At 27.4% G+C, this 19718-nt stretch overlaps 2 protein-coding genes across 3 annotated transcripts; both read right to left on the bottom strand.

Moving 5' to 3' along the window:
- Nucleotides 1–5756: 5756 nt before the first annotated feature.
- On the bottom strand, nt 5757–7497 carry LOC101489571 (transcription repressor OFP4). 2 transcript variants are annotated; one of them, XM_073365024.1, is made up of 2 exons: nt 6833–7497; nt 5757–6538 (listed from the first exon to the last, which is right to left on the bottom strand). In XM_073365024.1, exons 1-2 carry the CDS (start codon nt 6982–6984, stop codon nt 5884–5886), a joined length of 807 nt encoding a protein of 268 aa, XP_073221125.1. In that variant the 5' UTR covers nt 6985–7497; the 3' UTR covers nt 5757–5883. The 2 variants fall into 2 exon arrangements, with proteins under 2 accessions (XP_073221125.1, XP_004490708.1); XM_004490651.4 differs by having other exon boundaries at nt 5757–7497.
- A 4170-nt stretch (nt 7498–11667) lies between these two features.
- On the bottom strand, nt 11668–13742 carry LOC101490225 (protein GRAVITROPIC IN THE LIGHT 1). The gene has a single exon (XM_004490653.4). It carries the CDS (start codon nt 13266–13268, stop codon nt 11934–11936), a length of 1335 nt encoding a protein of 444 aa, XP_004490710.1. The 5' UTR covers nt 13269–13742; the 3' UTR covers nt 11668–11933.
- Between the last annotated feature and the right edge of the window lie 5976 nt (nt 13743–19718).

The raw sequence follows: 19718 nt of genomic DNA, 5'->3' as shown, positions 1-19718 counted from the left end.
GTGTATCTTAAAGTTTGTCCACTAAGTTAATCAGATAAAATGGATTGTTACTCTTAAAATTTAGGTTGATTATAACTTATTTCTTATAAAATCGATTGATAAAAAAAATGTTTTTCATTTATAACAATATATGTTATATGTTGATTATATTTCATCCAATGTAAGACTTTCAATAGTATATTAATTAGGTCCAAATAAATGTGATATCTCTTTACCTTTATCTTAAAAAAATCTTAATTTTTGTCTTATAAACAAAAATCAACAAATTCAACTCTATTTAATTTATTTATTCCAAATATACCCTTAATCTAAATTCAACTAATATTTAATACTCTCATAAGTGTTCAACCTTATTTAATTGGGTTAAGTTTTTGTTCTTGCAAGAAACAATTATTATTTCGTATACCAACAAAAAGAATTAAACAATGAATTAATAAAAACGTGAAGGTGAAGATGTCTATTGAAAGAAAATATGGATGTCTATTTTATTTCAAATGCAATTAATGTAATTATTGTGATCACAACAACTATTTTTTATATAACATCAAGACTTTGTGATAAAAAAAAGTTGTTTATAAATTACGTTGGACCGAATATACTCACGGACGGATCCACCTCTAAGACAATGGGGACATTTTCTCCGACTAGAATTTCAATCTTTTTCAATATTAATATAAACTAGCATATATGATATATGATATGTTATATATTGCTCCAAAATATGATATTCTTGGATCCATCAAAATGTATATCGTTGTGTATCGCATTGTTTTAATCTCTAATAATATAAAAAGTTATTATTTTGATTTTGATTCAATAATAAAATTTAATTTTTAAATTATCAAAATATCAATTAATTTAATATTTAATAGACAATGATCAATAACTATTTTAACAGTAAATTATATCTTTCAACAATTATTTTAAAAATTCAATAATTTATTTATTTATTTTTACTGAGTCAAAGATAATAAAACAACATCTTTTTTTAAAAAATTAAAATAATAGTTTAGAATTGTGCATCACAAATGTCTTGGAACATATTAGGACAGTGTCTCGAATATATGAATTGTCAATTACAAAGACTCGAGAACCATGTGGCTGAAGTTGTGAAGGTCAACACAAGTCTATATACTATATAGTTGGTTTGTGTGCATTGTTATGGTGACATGACATGAATTCTCTTCATAGCAATCAATTATTGATGTATTCGATTTGATGTTATCCGAATCTGGCTAAGCATCCAAGCAACAATTCAGGGTGTACATGTGCCTACCTAGTTTTTCCTTAGTAGAAGACTTCATAGAGTTTTCATTTCCACTACTTCAAGCTAGACTTTGTAGAACCTTAAGGAAGTGGAGTTTTAATATGTAGTACCATTGACCGTGGACCATAGACAACCACTTCAAAAATATTTGAAATTTGACTAATTTATCATTTTAATTTTAATAATATACAATGATGTCATTTTAGTTTCTCACTCATCAAAAAATTTAAATTTATTATCGAATAATCAAAATGTAAGTCAATTTAGTCTTTGATGTTATAATAGTCATAAACTCTTTTGACAATAAATTGTATTTTTTAAAGACTTTTATAGTAGTAAATTATATCTTTCACGTACTATTTTGATGATTCGAAGATTAATTTGAGTTTTTTATTGAGTCAAAAACTAAAATCACAGCGTGTTATACTTAGACTAAAATGAAGGTTTATCTTTTAAAACTTTAAAAACCATAAACATTGTCTCTTACAAGTAGATATTAATAATCATCTTTATTTTTATAATTTTAATAGTTGGTTAAATGATAATGGTTCGATTAAAATAAAAGAAAATAGACATATATTTTAAATTAAATCAACATTAATCAGATCATCATCTTATCTATAAATACAAAGATGATCATAAACTATTATTTTTAGAAAATATTTTTAATTATCATTTAATTTTTTTTTTTTATGATTCTTAAATATTAGTCAAGGAGTATCATTTATAAAATCTAATTATAGAGAAAACTTTATTTAACCATTTTGATCTAACCTAACAAATTTACGAGCGTAAAACGAGATTTGAAATGATGGATCCCAATTATGCCTAATGAATCATTATTATGAAAGATGTGGATTGGTATAACTAGGTTTAAGTCTGTCTAGTTTGTTATACTATGTATGCATGTTCTTAATTTTTAGGATATAATTATTGATATGTGGATTTGAATAAAATCATGCTGCGTATCCCTTGATTTTGAAGCATAGTAATTTTGGATCTCATGATAAGTGGAATCATGTTGTTTAATCATCTTAAAGTATGTTCGTAACAGTAGGAGTAAATTAGAATCGATACTCTGATGCAGTCACATCGATGACACTTAGATTTAGATCAAATAATTGAAATTTTAAATTTTGTATTTTATATTATTGTAGAAAATTAAATTTACATTAAAATTGAAACCATTTGATATCTTAATTCAACCATTACTAATGTATCAATTTAAATACGTTTAAAATATCTTGAATAAATCTGATTTAGGTAAACTATCCCACCACTCTCATTATAAGTATTATTTTAAGAGCAATTTTTTAAAAATAATTAGTTAGACTAAATTACAGTAAAATGATGTGTATAACTTAAAATACTCATTAATTAGAGTGGTTGAGAGTGTATATCAAACTTGATCCTCCTCCTTTACAACTATATGTTGCAGTAATTCTATGAACCGTTAGATTTAAAAAAATAAATTTTCTCTTATTAAATATAACAATTGTTGTAAACCATTCATACACCTATTTAAACTACAAAAAATGTTAAAATTAGCAACATAAATGGATGACGGTGAAAATGAAATCACTCCCTAATAATAATAATATTATTATTATTATTATTATTATTATTATTATTATTATTATTATTATTATTATTATTATTATTATTATTATTATTATTACAAATTTAAAAAGGGATTTCACATTTTTCCAAATGATGATATTGTTGAAAAAAGTTAATAAATGCTATTTTGATATTTTGAAGTGACAAATAATTTGAGAATGAAAAATACACCAAATGGAAGGGAGTATATAATCAAAAAGAAAAACGTGACAAGCAAAATTTGTGTATACTACCTTAACTATGAAACACAAATTTATAAATTTCAGCCCCACAGAACTACAGAATACAAAATTGTGGTTGATTGGATGGTGGTAGCTAAAATCTGCAGTTTGTCTAGTAGATTTTTGAAAGGAACATGACTTTGATCAAATTGACTTTTTTTCTGTACGTAAAGTGATTGACCAACTGTACAATTATGGTGAGGTTTCCCAATAACACAATGTGTAGTTGGATCAATCAACTATTTTCTTCAACTCTGATGTGGTCCTCCCCTTTGATTATTTCTAGTTTCTAGAAACTTGTTTTTGTGTTTTGATTTGCATATATTTTGGTTTTTGCTCAAACTTCTAGCTCTATTCCTTTCTTGTGATCACATACTTGTCATATGTTTACGGTCTTCATAACACAATTGATATTTTCATTGGTTTCTCAAAATCTTTAAGATAATGAGTTTATTAAGACAATAAATTTATGGGTTCTTTTAGTTATGTGTTGTTTAAATTAATATAATTCTTTTAAATAATATAGAATTTATAACTCATATTTACTACACATCATTGTTGTTATGTCTTGCCAAGTGTAATGCCAATACTTGTAAGTACAAAGAATTTTGGACAGTATTTGTGAAATGCATTTTCAAGACATCCAAAATGGTTCTCAAGGTACAATAAATTCAATGTCAATTTCTACACTCAACAAATACTTAATAGAATTGAAATTATTTTAATGTCATACACATTTTAAATCACATAGTACTTAAAAATGTGTATAACAATTCATTTTGTCTAATTGTCTAAATATGGTAATTTCTTCATCTTATATTTTATGCTTTAAACTTTTTATTTTTTTTAGAATAGATGTTAAATATCAATATAAATTTATACAAAACGGTCAAACTTAAAGGACAATTCAACCTATAACAATATTAGTATTTGTAAGCTGAAGAAAATTTAAAGATTTTTTTTTTAATTTTAATTAGTTTAAGAAAAGTAAAACTCATTTAATATATTTTTAATTTTTGTAAGAATACAAAGAGGAAAGCATATTTAACTAAATGTTAATTTTCTAAAACAATCAAAATTTAGAAATAAAAATAAATAAAAAACCTAATCAGAGGAAATAATCATTAGTAATAGCTGCAGGGGGCTAACTTTAGGTGTCAATTTTTGTTGCAAAATCATGTATTAAGGAAAATATCTTTACTACAATGTTGACCAAGAAGCATATGCAAAAAATGATGAATAAGAAACATCAATGTCCACTACAAATCTCAATAATTGTCACACTTCTGTACGATAATTCCTCCTATCGCAAGTTATAGAGAGTTATTAATTCCTCTATCGAGTGGGTCAGAGTTGTTAAGGAATTAAAAAAAATGATATAAAAAATATCATATTTAAAATAAAAAATCAAGTGTCAGATGATTATTTTTAAGATTATATTTTTATATTTAATTATTTAATACAAATGATCTTAGAACATTTTTAGCATTTATTATAAAAAAAAATAGTCATATTTAATAGTCTCAAACATAAGCAAATTTAATAAATATTTTATTCTATTAAGTATGTCATTCATAAAATATCAAGTGAATTAATATATAATCTATTTTTCAATTATTTTTTTACTTACATGCAACAAGTTTAGGTAATTCGAAAATTACAATTAATTTTTTTATTCAATTAAGAAAATTAATTTATAGTGAAATCTTAATTAAATGTAGCTAGAAATGAGAGCAACATTGTGAAGACTTTCATTTACAGTAAGTTGCTTTCAAGTGAGCTGAAATGCAAAGTTTCAAACATCATCGTACCATTTCTAGTCCATTCACTGTGTCCAACGTTTTGATTGACAATGTAGGTGACATTTTTGTTTTTAGAAATTGGCTAAATTCATGACATGCCAACTACTGCTCTAATTGAAGTTGTTACAACTTTTAAAGCCACTTTACCTTGCTAATTGGCTCAATTTGCAATCTCTTTAACATTGTTTGTGTTGTATCTCATTGTATTGGAATAAAAAATAAATATCATTTTTTAACATTTATGTAACAAAATACCTTTTTCTTTGAAAGTTAAGAATTTCATGTTTTTATGGAAAAATTTAAATTATATATTTGATTTCTTAATTTATTGTAATTTTACTTGAATTTAATAATTAATTTTTATTTCATTTTGATTATGTAACTTATTTGATAGTCAAATTTGCATCTTCAACGATAGAGTTATTGCTTTAGTTTTTTCATTGTATTTTCAACTACACTGCGATCAAACGTCTATCCACTTATCAGTGAATATGAGTCATATTTAATATTTTTTTGCGTAAATAATTTATTTATACCGTAAAACTGGATAGAACAATTATTTTTCTTTATCTTCCTATTTTGCATCATCTGTTTTTACATGACAAATTTTTTACTAATCAATCAACATGTATCTAAATCTTCAATGAAAGACATTTAATTTACATTTGACAACTAAGAAAAATTCAAACAGCTTGAACAGTTGCAAACTTAATTCAGCTAGAGACTTTGGCTCAAACTACACAACAAACTTCTGATGCAAGTGATACACTTAATTTATTCATGAAACCAAATTCCATATTACCATGCACATTTCAACTTGTTAGAAATTGAATAAAAAGAAAATCATACGAGAATACTAAATTTAGAATCCTGACATTTCAGAAGAATCAGAACAAGTTTAATTTGATTCATAAAGTGGTGGTAATTACAAGACTATAAACATGCATTGAATAATAATAACATTAAGATATTTCTACATTCTAAGTTGAGCCATATCATACCAAATTTGCTCAAATGCTTTAACAATAAGATCATGATATTCACTTGAATTAAGAGAAAGATAACATGCAAGTAAATCCTCCAAATCCTTTGATTCCCTTATATTATTCTCCACAATCATCTCCACCATTGATTCCTTAAAATCACTTTGTGGATCAATTGATGACTTAACAACAGCAAATCCATCTAGAAACCTTGCATCATTCCTTGAATCTTTGCTTCCTTTGGATGATGATGACACACTCTTTCTTGCACAAGCTTGAATTTTTCTGTTTCCAATTTTTGGAGAATTCACTCTAAGCCTTATACCTGGTGAATTAGGAGAAGATTTTCTAACTATTTGACTTTTTTTCTTCCTTCTTTGACTTCTATGATTACTTCCTTCTATGTTAACTTTCATACTAAAAGAATGATCAATCTCCGGCTCATCCGAATCGGTCGAATTTCGAGATTCGGGTGCAGCCCATTTGATCTTATCATCAAACTTCACTTGCTTTGTCAAAATTGGAGCTAGCCCAATTGTTGAAAATGCATCAAAATCATCTATCTTTTCACAATTTCCATGAAAAGATTCATTGTTGTTCATCATGTCTATAATGATATCATTAGTGGAAGAACTAACTCTACAACTGCAATTAGAAGCTACTCCATTAACAAAATCAGGATTAACAGAAAAACCATCACAATCAGATTCAGAAGAAACATATTGATTAAAATCAGAAGACTCAGAAGAACATTCAATTGAAGACAAATCATTGAAAACAACTAAAGGAGAAGGCTTGTAAACTGTTTTTCTTCTATCCTTTCTCTTAGAAGACCTTCTTGGTGAATCATTGAATGGAAAATCCAATTCTTTTTTGTGAATTGGTGTGTTGAATAGCTTACAAGCATTTTTTGGTTCATTGGGGAAATAATTCAAATACCTTGAATGTGACATTTGAGAAGTTGTTGGTGAAGTCACTTTACTCTTCATAACATGTGAACCATTTCTCTTCTTTGATTTGCTCATATCTTTTAGCTTATAAAACCAAGCATTTGGTATCATATCTGAAAATTTGAACTTGTTGTTACCCATTAGAGAAAATTGATTTAAACACACTTTTTTGCTCTCTCAATTTCAGTGTTTTATTTATTTAATTTATCTTGATGTACCTTAGAAGATTTTCATGTATGAGGTGAAATGAAAGATGTATAAGGGTAGAAAAATTGGTTTATAATAAGATGAAAAATATAAAGTTGGTGGTCCATTATAAAAAAGTTATATAGCATGAAAGCAAAGGGGACCAAAGTTTGTCTATTAAATGAATTTATTTCATCATTGCTACCAGCAAACATGCACAACTGTTTACATTACTACAATATTATATGTTTTTTTATTTGTATTTTCATCATCATCTAAATAATCAATCTCATAGTAACAAGTTTGATGTATATAGTTGTGCATGAAATTACTTTCCCTAACATACACTATTTATTTATAATCATGTAAAATGAGATAGGAAGAAAATATTTGGAAAAGATAAAATTGATACTTGTGCATGAAACTTATTGTAGGTAATCAACAACATGAAGTTTAAATTATGAACCCTCAAGTATGTTGGTTATAATCTTCTTAAAAAGTTGGAAGATAAAAGCATTATATAATAAGTGTTTCACTGTGGAACTACTATTGGACTATAAAGTCAAAAGTCTAAGGAAATATCTAGAAGATATTACTCTGCAACAACATTGTTACCTAATTTTATGTTTTTATTATTCTCTCTCTATATACATATATATATGTTAAAGCACATTTCTTAAATAAATTATTGAGTGTTTTAAATTTTAAGATAAAATGATTTTTATTTATTAGAATATTATTAGTAGTTAATTGAGTAATTAGGTTAATTGAAATACACTAAAAAATATATATATTGATGAAAAAATTAACTAATGCTTTACTGGTATTTTAAATTCAAAAATAATTGGACAAATAATTTTATAAATGTGATTCTTAATATAAGACTGATGGTGTATGATATTAAAAAGATGGAATGCACACTATATTCCCACAAAAATAAGATAGATTTTATCACTTTGAGAATAGATCTTTCTTTTGAAATTTTGAGAATAGATCTTATTAACTAGGAAATTAAATAAGACACATAATTTGATGATAATTATGTGAATTACACTTTAAAAATAAGACTATATTAAAAAAAAAATTCGGAGAGTAATATCTTAATTATAGAACATGTTGGGTTAAATATATTTTAATTAATAAATTTTATGTATAAAATTATAAATGAATGTTATAAGTCGATTCCTACTTCAATTTATTCTCTAACTTATCTCCTATTTATTTCTCTATTTTTTGAGTTAGATTTAGGTCTGACTAAAACCTTATACGAATTAATTAATTGACTAAATTGTGTACTCTTTTAATAAAAATAAAAAACATATTTAATTAACAAAATTTATATACGTTAGTTAGCATCGTGTTCCGTTGAGTAAGAAAAAGTATCATGTCCTAATCCTATATTTCTTAACCAAGTGATTGGATTTAGATCAATAATAATTTTTATTTAAAGATAAATGAATTAAAAATACTTTAATTCGAATCATGACTGCAACAATATTTAATAAAATTTTATTTAACTTTCAATCACTATCTAAATTATCAAGCTATGTTTTTTTTTCATCTTAAAATTGAAAGATTAAGACAAAAAGATGTTGTCCAGTAAGTGGATTGCAATTGTTTGCTTACGTATGGTTTATTTGTTTTGTCTGGACTGCTCTACAGCTCAATATATATTGTGGCAATTGAAGGATTGAAATTAATAATATGGTTCTCCACGCTGTGTCTAGTGTAGTTTATATTTGACCTTCAACAAGTAATCATTCATTCAGACCCATTTTATTCCTCAATTCTTGGCTTTATCAATTATAGCATTCTTTGCCTTTTTATCTACAGCTATAATACCCCCACATGTTTAGTGCTTGCCTTAACCATCTCTCCAAGTATTAGATTCCTCTATCTTTTTTTTCTTCTTATGTTCATTCTAATTATTTTTTTTCTATTTTATTTTAGGTTAACCACAACTTTAATTTTTAAAACTACTGGGAGGTGCCATTTTGCTTTTTAACTAAGTTAAAAGTTTAAAATGGTCATTAAATCTTTAAAATGTCAGTTAATTTAATTATTGATAATTTAAAAATATTTTAATAATTCAAAAATTAATTTAAAATTTTGACTAAATTTGAGACCAAAGTAAAATGGTGATTTATCTATTTTATGTCGTAATAAAATAACACTGGTAGTGAATATATTTTTTGTTCCGACAAATTATGGGTCTATATAGGATGCTCTGCTTGTAGTTAAAAATAAAATTTCCTCTTAAATTTTAAAAAACTTCCAAAAACTCATTTTATTTTGTCAAATTTAACTCGATTTAAATTAATTAATCAAGTGGAATTTTTCTGAATTGATCTATCTGAAAAGATATAAATATTAATTTGTAGTTTTTAAGATTTTTACGTCTTTGAATTAGTCTAAAGAAATTAAAAAAAAAATTAAATTAGCATTTTACATCTTTAAATTGATCAATCCAAAAATATTAAAAATCTTTAAAAAAAATGACAAGTCAATATTTTCATCTCTGAAATTAATATTAAAAAAAAAATACTATCCTGAGTGATTATTTCAGAAAATAAAAAATGAATTTGAGGTGTAGGTGGAAGGAGGAAAGAAAAAGCCTGATATCGTGTTACAGGCCCACTATATGCCCACGATCTTAAACCCATTTATACAACCGAACTACAAAACATAAGTAGACATACTTAGATCAATATTCATCTAATCTTTAATTTTACTTTTTCACCTTTAAATATATTACTAAAAATTAGCTTTCAATAATGTATTTTATATTTTCGAGAACTAAAATCCAATGAAAAATCAATAAAATTAGATGAACATTCATTCATACTTATTCCGCATGCTTATAGGTCTCACACACTTGGAATTGGACCAAAAATATCATAGTTAATTATTAGGATTTTTAATTTTATAATCAAATAAGTAATTGGAGTATTAACTTAAATTAACATTTAGTTTTATATTGAATAGATAAAAATTACAGTCAACCATCGTATAACCAACCAGACACTACAATTTTTTTTAAAAGTAAAATATTATAAATAATTTTTTTCCATTTAATTTAAAAACTAATTATTTTCTGCAGTTCCACTAAAAGTAATTAGTATTAGTTAAATGTTTTAGTTTATAAATAAAATTTAGTATTTAATTAAACTAAATATAATAATTTCATTTGTCTAGTATATAATATATTATCTTTTGTGTGCCAATAAGCAACGTGCCATGGAAAAAATTAATAAGCAAGACAATAGTGAAGACAAAACCGAAATTCCTTTGAGTCACCAACTCCACTACTAAACATATGACTTGTTAATTTAAAAGAAAATCACATAAAATTATCCAAAAGCACTTATCAATAATATATCTACTAGTAACGCGCTTGCAATGTATGGAAATGTTGAAGACGTGAAGCCCACACTCACCCAACTTCTTCATTCTATGCCTACCAAACACACCTTATTAAAGACTTCACACCCTCTCTATACACCAATATACTTTCCCCTCTCTAACTAACATCACAATTAAAAGGAAACCCTCTTCTCACTTTTTTTTTTTGATTTCATGTGTTCGATCTTTCATCAAACGATTTGTATTTAAGTTGTAATAAATTATATTTAATATATTTTTATCTTCATCAAATTAATTGTATTTAAACTCATTAGATTTCAATTGTTTGACCTTGATCGGACGATCGAGATTTGTAACTGCATAAATTCACAATCGTAGAGGATCAGTTTCCCACCTTCGCTCGCCCTACGTCAACTTAGATTTCAACAAACATCCACCATTCTAGTACTTATCAAAAAGCAACAAAGCCACCATCCATAATACAAAGTACTAAACTTTCTTCAACAACACTCTCCTTTACTTTTTAGAGATGAAAGTGAAAGCATTGAGTGCCTTCAAATCCAAGTTTCTCAAACCATGCAAAAAACTAATGTTTTTCTTCAAACTTAAACCTAAGAAACTTGTGTTTATAAGAGCTCTAAGAAAATCTACATCCCAAAACTCATCTTTTTCGTCAAAACCAATGGCTTCTTTGTTATCAGTGTTTCGTTCGCCGAAGACATCCAAAGACTTTGTTAAGTTGCAAAGCTTCAAGAGTCCCTCCAACGTGCATGAAACTCCGATATTTCCATCACCACTTACACCAGCTTGCGTATCAACAAATAAAAGTGAAGATTCGAAAAGGGAAGCTTCGGGCGAAGAAGTGGAAGATGCATGCAAAAGTTTTGAGAATTATTTGGTGGAGATGATTGTGGAAGAAGGGAAGACTAGGGACTTGATGGATGTTGAAGAACTTCTATATTGTTGGAAGAATCTTAAGTGTCCTGTTTTCATTGAAATAGTTTCTAGATTTTATGGTGAGCTTTGCAAAGACTTGTTTTCTTCACATAATAATGAGGAAGGTGAAAAAGCTTAAGGAGTAAGGAGCCAATATAAATAGAAATTCATCATTTTTTCAATTTTTTTTTTACTTCAAAGTTTTCAATTAAGTACTCTCATGAAGTTGTAAAAGATCATATTTTTGATAATGTGGTTTATAATGAGAAACATTTTTATAAATTTTCATCCTTAGTTTTAAGGAAATAATAAAGCCAAGAGATTATGTTGCACCATTGATGAGTGGTAATCACAAAATAAATTAAAATGCATTCATCATAGGAAGTTTAGTTAAACATCTATTTACATTTGATAGAGAAATTTGAAAGGGATTAGAAGAAAATACAGTGCAATAATTAAAGAAACTAAAGACCATAGTAACTAAACATATACTAAAGATTATAAATAGGCATTGTTATCTTGATTATCTAAGGTACCATCCAAAGTATTCAAGTTCGAAACTATGCGGTTCTGTTAGCTGAATTACCGGTTAAAGTGGCGACAATTTAGTTTGAACGATGTTGCGAAACATAAACTCGAGACTTCACCAACGCGTGTCCAACTTTAAACCCCGGCATGATCATGAACTGAACTTTATAGGTAGCTCTTTTTTTATCAGAAAGCATTGCGCTCGTGTTTTCTTCCACGGCAGATTCCATGTACGAGTTGGAGAACATGCTTCCTTTGATCACAGAAAACATGGTTGCATTAGGATCTATTGTGACTGCAGATCCTAGCAAAACCCATATCCATTTCGCCATTTTTGCAAATAATTGATAGAATTCTGTTCTCGGGTGCTTGCCACTTGTTATGAATCTGCGGTGTTCCGTATTGCCAAAGAACGACTCTTCCATTTTGGGATGAACAACCAGAAGATATTTTTCTATGCAAAATTTGGCGAAATCTGAGTTTGGATTCTCTATTAGTGCATCGATCGGGTCATCAAATTTCATAACATCACTCACATCATAGGAAGTTAATGCAATCCCATGAAACATTCTCCGTGCAATGTAGGCCTCGAAAGCATACTTCTTATCGCATCTTTTCAAATAAACAGCATCATTTTCGATGGACTTTGTTGCCCTATCAAGGTCCCAACCCGAAGCTTTCATCAAGCTAATAATCGGTTTCGCGAAATCATGAATAGATTTTGAAGCAGCCTTGAAAACATCTTGAAACTTAGTAACACTCAAAACACTTGCTTTCCTATGCTCTAACTTTATCTGTCTAATCTTCTCAGACAAATTCTTGTTCCCCATTTCCAAATCACTAAGTTGGCGACGCAACCGAAGAATCTCCGAATCTTTACCACTCTTTTGAGACTTAAGCTTCCCTAAAAAGGCTTCTTTGGCAACAATTTCAGCAAACAAAAGATCAGAAAGTTCAGCATTGATCATTGCCTTCTTAGATTGCTTCTCCTTATACTCACTCTTGAACTTGCAAAGCTTCTCAAGCTCAACAACAACAAGATCATCAGCAGCAACAATCTTTTTCGGATCATATGGTATATGAGCTTGTTGAAGCTTAAGATATGCAAGTTTCAAATCTGAAACAGCATCAAAAATCTTATTCATGACAACCAAATCACCACAAGAATCCTCTTTGCCTTTCAATTCAATAGAATGAGGATGAACTTTTTGGTCATAACATTTGAACTCTTCACTACTATTTCCACTCAATAGAGACTCATTGAAAAAGGGTCTATGCAAATGATGGAGATTAGGGATTTCAGATGAAAAAACCCCAATAGATTTGAATTTACAAACTTTGGCAAATTTAAATACCATTTCTGATAAATTTGAGTTGGATTTCATAGGTTTAGTGTTTGTTGACAATTCCATAATAAAGTTAAAAACTTTAACTTTTAAACATTAATCTAACATTGACCCTTCATTGTTGCTTCAACAACAAAGCAAAAAAAGTGCAAAATCATTCACAATAGTACATTTTATGAAATGGGTTTTTCTCTACACACAACAAAAAAAGTTTATAAATGTAACCTTTTTGTAAAAAGACGTAAAGGGTGAATTTTTTTCCACTACTTTGAGCAATCAATAACACCCCATTGTTACATTCAAAGATAGCAACATTAAAAGTTAAAACAATGAACAAGAAATTCTAACCGGAAAGTGAAATTGTAGAGATGAAAAGAACAAGAAGAGTAACGATGATGTGTGTTGTTGTGTTGGATGAAGTTGAGATTCGGTGTTGTTTATTTGGCATCAAATTGTTTTGTGTGTTTCTGACATGAAGGTTTGGAACTTCGAGTGAATTTTGTAACAGTAACACCACCGTGAAATGTGAGAATTATTTATTAATATACCACTATTGTTGTCTTTAAATTATAAGTGTTTATAATTTATGATTCAAAATTTATAAAATATTAAATTGTTTATTCAAATTGAATGGTGTTTATCTGAATCATTTGTCAAATTACTCTTTTAGATAAATGATGTGTTACGTTTCCTTGAATTTAAATTATCTACAATGGTATTACACTATATTAATAGATTTATTAGACTTTTTTTTTATCGAAATTTTAAAATTAATTAGCACGAGTCAAATAAACATAGAAATGGATATTTTTAACCATTTTCAATATTGTATTGTATGTAAAGTTTTGTGTGATGAATTTAGTCAAGTAAGTGAATTTCATATAGTATTTGAGGGAGAAGAGAAGATATTTTGTTTGATATTAAACAATTTGGTTTTTGGTAAATTTTGATCTCAAATAATTTACAATTTCAATACCCAAGACATTGGTTTACTCAATATTTATTTATTTTTGTATTGATTTGTGTTAATTTAATATTGTTGACGTTTTGGAGTTTTGGGGAAAAGAGTTTGAATCGGGAATCTCAATGTGTGTGTTGTTTCAAAAACTGAAAAGTATAATAAAAAAGAGAGAGTGAGAAGTAGTACAATACAAAAGATGAAATGATAAAGTGTCACGCCAAGAGTATTGGTTTTTTGAATTCGTTGATCCCCATGCAATTAGGTGATGACACTTCTTGGGTATTTGATCACACCCATACAATTTTTTCTATGTGGTAATGGTATTTGAAAATATAGTTCACTTTCCTGTCTTATTCAAACCATTTAAAAGAAATATATTATTTGTGTACGTGTCACTGAGTTAAAGAAAAATAAGTGTTAAATCAAATATAAAAAAATTATAAATATATAAGTATCATTATTGTTTAAAAACGAAAGTTTTATTTTTATTTTATGATTCAAAATACTAAACTTGTAATTGAATTGTTTAAATCATGATTTATATGTTATGAAGTATCACATACCCACTAGAGTAAATCTCACAGGATAAATTATTTTCTAATATATTTTATTTTCAACAAATTAATTATAGATTATTGTTTTTGAACTTGAATGATCTGAATTAAGTACTTAAAAATATTTTTCTAGACATTTAATCTATATTATGAAACATAATAATATAAATTAATTAAATGAAAAATATTTAATTTTACTTGTTATTGACATTATGTTCATCAATTCTATTATTAACTAATTTTATCTCGTTTGTACTTAAACAAAAATGAGTGAAACAAAACACATCATGGTCAAGAAAAACTAGTAAAGGATTTAAAGAAAATGTTATAACAAACTAAATTGAAGTAAAACATGTTTCATTTAAATAAGAGAAATGTGAATTAGTGTCTAAGGATATTGTTTAAAATAAAATAGTAAATTTATATCGAAAGTTGTATATTCAATACATTGAAAATTGAAATAAAAAGTTAACGACAAAACTGAAATGCATAATTGTGTTGGTTTTGATAGAATGAGATTTTGAATTTAAGTTGAGTTTAAACTTGTTATACAGTCAAATCATCGTGCATTTTGTTGTATATTTCAAAGAATGTATGAGTTTTCTCGACCAAATTTTAAAAATCTATTTAAGTAACTAAATCACACTCTAAAAGACTTGCACTAATAGACAAAGACGCCAAAGGTAACCTTGCAAATAAAACAGAGAAAATTGATGCATACAATGAAACTTCCTTGAAATGATTGTTTAAGTTAGAGTTTGAATTTAAATTCTCCTTCTCAATTTGTCATAAAACTAGGGTTTATATTTAAACCAATAATTTTTTATGAAATGTTTGAAACAATATTTTGCAATTGAGGTAAGTATTTAAATTATGTGAAAATCAAACAAGGCTACCATAGTGAATCAAGTAACTATTGAAGAATTTTTGTTATGCGCTCTTCATGATTACACTCATATCATAGATAAACAAAAACAAACAACGTAGAGTGAACAACTAAAGTGTCCCTTAATTATGTAGGGGATTCTCAATTTGATCTCAAAGAACAAAAATATTTCAATTTGGTCTTTAATTATGTAAAACGTTTCTCAATTTTTTCCTTATGTAAATTGCCATTACTAAACTCCATGAATGTTGATAACGTGGTTGTTAAATGAAATGTTGACAACTAAAATGACTTATGACTTTGTAACACTGTCAATTTGGTAACTACAAATATGAATATTTTAATTTAATATTTGAATCTATAAAATGTTTCTCAATTTTATAAAGTTAGTGACTATTTTGGTAGTTTATTTAAACAATGTACAATTGGTGATAAATATGTTTTAAGACATTTTGAATCCAAATAATCCTATAAAATGGAAACATTTTGGATAAATAAAAAAAATCAATCTATACATCAATGCATATAAAAAATTTCCAATCCCTATTTATGGATTATATATATATATATATATATATATATATATATATATATATATATATATATATATATAAACTATATATCGAGCTTATGGATTGTTATGTCCCTCTATGTTTTTATTCAAAATTGAATCAATTTTCTCTAAATTGTTGTACTATTTTGTGTTTAATTGTGCTTCCCCGTGTTTTTTTCAACCATTTATTGTTTTCAAGTTTTTGTTCTTAATGAATAATAATGAATTAGATCCTTAAATTATCATTCTCTTTAGATTGGTTATTAAAATATATCAATAGATCTCTAAACTATTAACCAATCCAACTATTTAGTCTCTCTGCCATTTTTCATGTTTAGATGTTTTGTCAATTTGACTTTTTTTTAAAGTATTTACATTAAACTATGAAAATACATTAATATAGTTTCTAATGTGTTATAAAGTAATTTAGTTCCTCAACAACACAAATAAATCGATTAACATATGTAAATTGGTAAGTAAACCATTTAAAGTAATAGACTAACTATTATTTTATATTCACACATGATTAAAACCAGTGTCGGTATATAAATATAATATAAATAAATAAATCAACTTTTTAAAAAATTAAAATGGAAATAGAAAAATCAATAAATCATCAAACATTATATAAACTAGTAACTAGAAGAGTTAATTGAACTAGTAAACCAAAATTAACTACGCATGGACTGAAAACCCGAAAGAAGATTTCCAATATAAAGGTGGGAGGGATGTGAAGATGCATAATGAACTCAATAAAAATACTCGAAAGAGTAGTTGATGTGCGAGTTTAGTTGTTTTATTGGTTTATGTGCTTATTAGTTTACCCGCTTAGTTGATGAACGAGAAATTGTTATGATACTTTAAGGATTATATTGATTTATTTTCTTAGTAGAAGACGATTTTAAATTGCAAACCACATGCATGATATGATCACGATATTTTAGTTGCTATAGAGTTCACACCACAACAACATGAATGCTTGTAATTGCACTTGTCTCATATGTGACTGCAATCGCAATTTAAAACTATAGTTTAAGAGGACTACACAAGTAAAAAAAAAGAAGTCAATTGACAGATATTCAAACGAGAAAACTGGTGGAGGAACTAACTTGTTTGATTGAGAAATCATTTAGAAACCTTTAAATAGATTTTAATAGTTTATAAATTAATAAAAAGAGAGTGATAATTCATGAATCAAATCGATAGTTTATTCTTTTCTTATAGTTTATTCTTTTCTTATATATACTTGTTTAAAATTGTTCGGACTTCAATTTTCTATTTATGCTTGAATAACATAGTTGTTCAACCCTTTCAATTTCCTATCAAAGTTTCTTTTGTTTATTTTTTTATTTTTTCTCGGTAGGAATTAGTTTCATTATCGTTAGATAGTTTTCCTATATCATAGGTTGGATCTCCAACTCCCACTAAATATGAAGATTGGATCCTCTCAATCTAAATATCCCTCAAACTTTGTCAAATATTTATTTCTTTTAATTTAATTTTACTTTTTTTTTTAAAATTTATTTCATTCAATCGAAAATTTATATCGTATAAACCATGCATTTTATTAAAATAATAATGAGATTGTTGAGTATGGCTCATAATAGAGCTGTCAAAATGGACTAACCCAAATAGGCCAGTCCGTCTAGTCCGCTAAAACGCAGAGCTTGGGCCTAATAATTCCATCCCAAATTTTTTCAGGACTTTTGAGCCCAGTCCGTATAAACCCTTTATCCATTTGGGTTAACCAGAATGGGTACCGGGTAGCCTAAGCTCGCATAATCAATTTGAAAAAAAAGAGTGAAATTGGCCTTAAAACAAGGCCCAATCTAACAAAAATTAACTTGGGTCGGGTCCAATTTGTTTTTTAAGAATTCACAAAGGCACAACAAACCCTATTTTGAAGGGAAATGTGACGGAACTCTCACAATCTCACTCATCTCACTCCACGGGCAAGGAAGTGACTAATTCTCACAGTCTTTTTAATGTGTATTTGTTCTTTATGACATAGTCTTTGCAGTCGGTCTTTGTGCAAGATTTCAATCCTCTCCTAAAGAATCCCATCTCACTGCAGTCAAAAAGATTTTTAGATACCTTGTTGGCACTATAAACCTGAGAATTTGGTACAAGAAATGTTCCAATCTTGACCTCATAGCTTATTGTGATGCCGACTACGCGGGAGACAAAGTTGAAAGAAAAAGCAGAAGTGGTGCTTGCCAATTTCTGGGTAAATCCCTAATAAGTTGGTCATGCAAAAAACAAAGTACCATTGCTCTTTCAACCACTGAAGCAGAGTATGTATCAGTCGCTCAATGTTGCTCACAACTACTTTGGATAAAAAATCAGCTTGAGGATTACTCGCTAAGGTACGCAAAAATTCTCATCCTCTGTGATAATACAAGTGCAATAAATCTTTCTAAAAATCCCATTCAACATTCTAGATCTAAGCACATTGAAATTAAACATCGTTTTATAAGAGATCATGTGCAAAAAGGGGATTTAGAACTGATTTTTATTGACACTGAAAATCAATTAGCAAATATTTTTACCAAACCTCTCCAAGAGGATAGGTTCAAAAAGATCTTGGATGAACTTTCAATTCTTAATCTGTCTGAACTTAATTGATTTATATTGGTTATATTCTTTTATTATATTATTATAATTTTTATTATTAATAATATAAAAATATATGTTGTTCTTTTAAATAAGTATATACAATTTTAGTTAAGTCTGAAAGGATAGCAAAACTACCAGAGGACATAATGTCCTGTTTAGTGAAAAGTCCCTTGACATGGCAGCATAGAAAAATGAAGCCACACTTTCTCTCTCATTGGGCAGCACGCGTGGCGCATGCCTCCATACTTCACGCCATGCATTTAATGCAGAACGACTACATGTCCCTGTTGAGACAAAATCTCTCTAAATTGGTTTTAATGATAACAAAATTAATTAAAGATTATGATTATGCTTAATGACTAATCTGTGCTTTTGAGTGTATTTATATAAGTAAACAGGTTATCATTCATTAAGGAAAAAGAAGAAAAATTCTGAGTTAAATGCTAAGTATGAAAGTGCCGAGGATGGCCTCACGAGCTGGAAGAAACTGCAGTTCAGCATCCTCGCTGTTTTGAATTTATTAAACAAAGGCATAAAAGTATTAAAGAATGAATTATTTGAATTCATTCAACAAGGGCAGAATAGTATTAAAGAATGAATTGTTTGATTCATTCAATAAAGGCAAAATACTATTAAAAAATGTTTAAAGAAAGGCCTTTGAAGAAAAGTTGCAAGAATGCAAGAGAAAGGTACGAGGAATGATGATAGCATGTGCCCATAGTCAATATCTTGAAAAGCCTTCCAAAGCAACTTATCATGATAGGCAAAAAGGCTATATGTACCATTATGTGATTAAATAAGATTATAAAGTCAATCTTATATTGCTTCTTAACTCTTTAACTCGTTTTGAATTTGAAAGTTTTGAAAACCCATCCTCGGGCTTGCCATCCTCAGCAAGAGGATAGTATTTAAAACACTTGAAAACTATTTTTAAACAGCAAAATCC

This window comes from Cicer arietinum, chromosome 2 (assembly GCF_000331145.2).
Source record: "Cicer arietinum cultivar CDC Frontier isolate Library 1 chromosome 2, Cicar.CDCFrontier_v2.0, whole genome shotgun sequence".
Lineage (NCBI taxonomy): Eukaryota > Viridiplantae > Streptophyta > Magnoliopsida > Fabales > Fabaceae > Cicer > Cicer arietinum.
The sequence above is the reverse complement of the archived record's forward strand: the minus strand, read 5'-3'. Positions and strand labels throughout refer to the sequence as shown.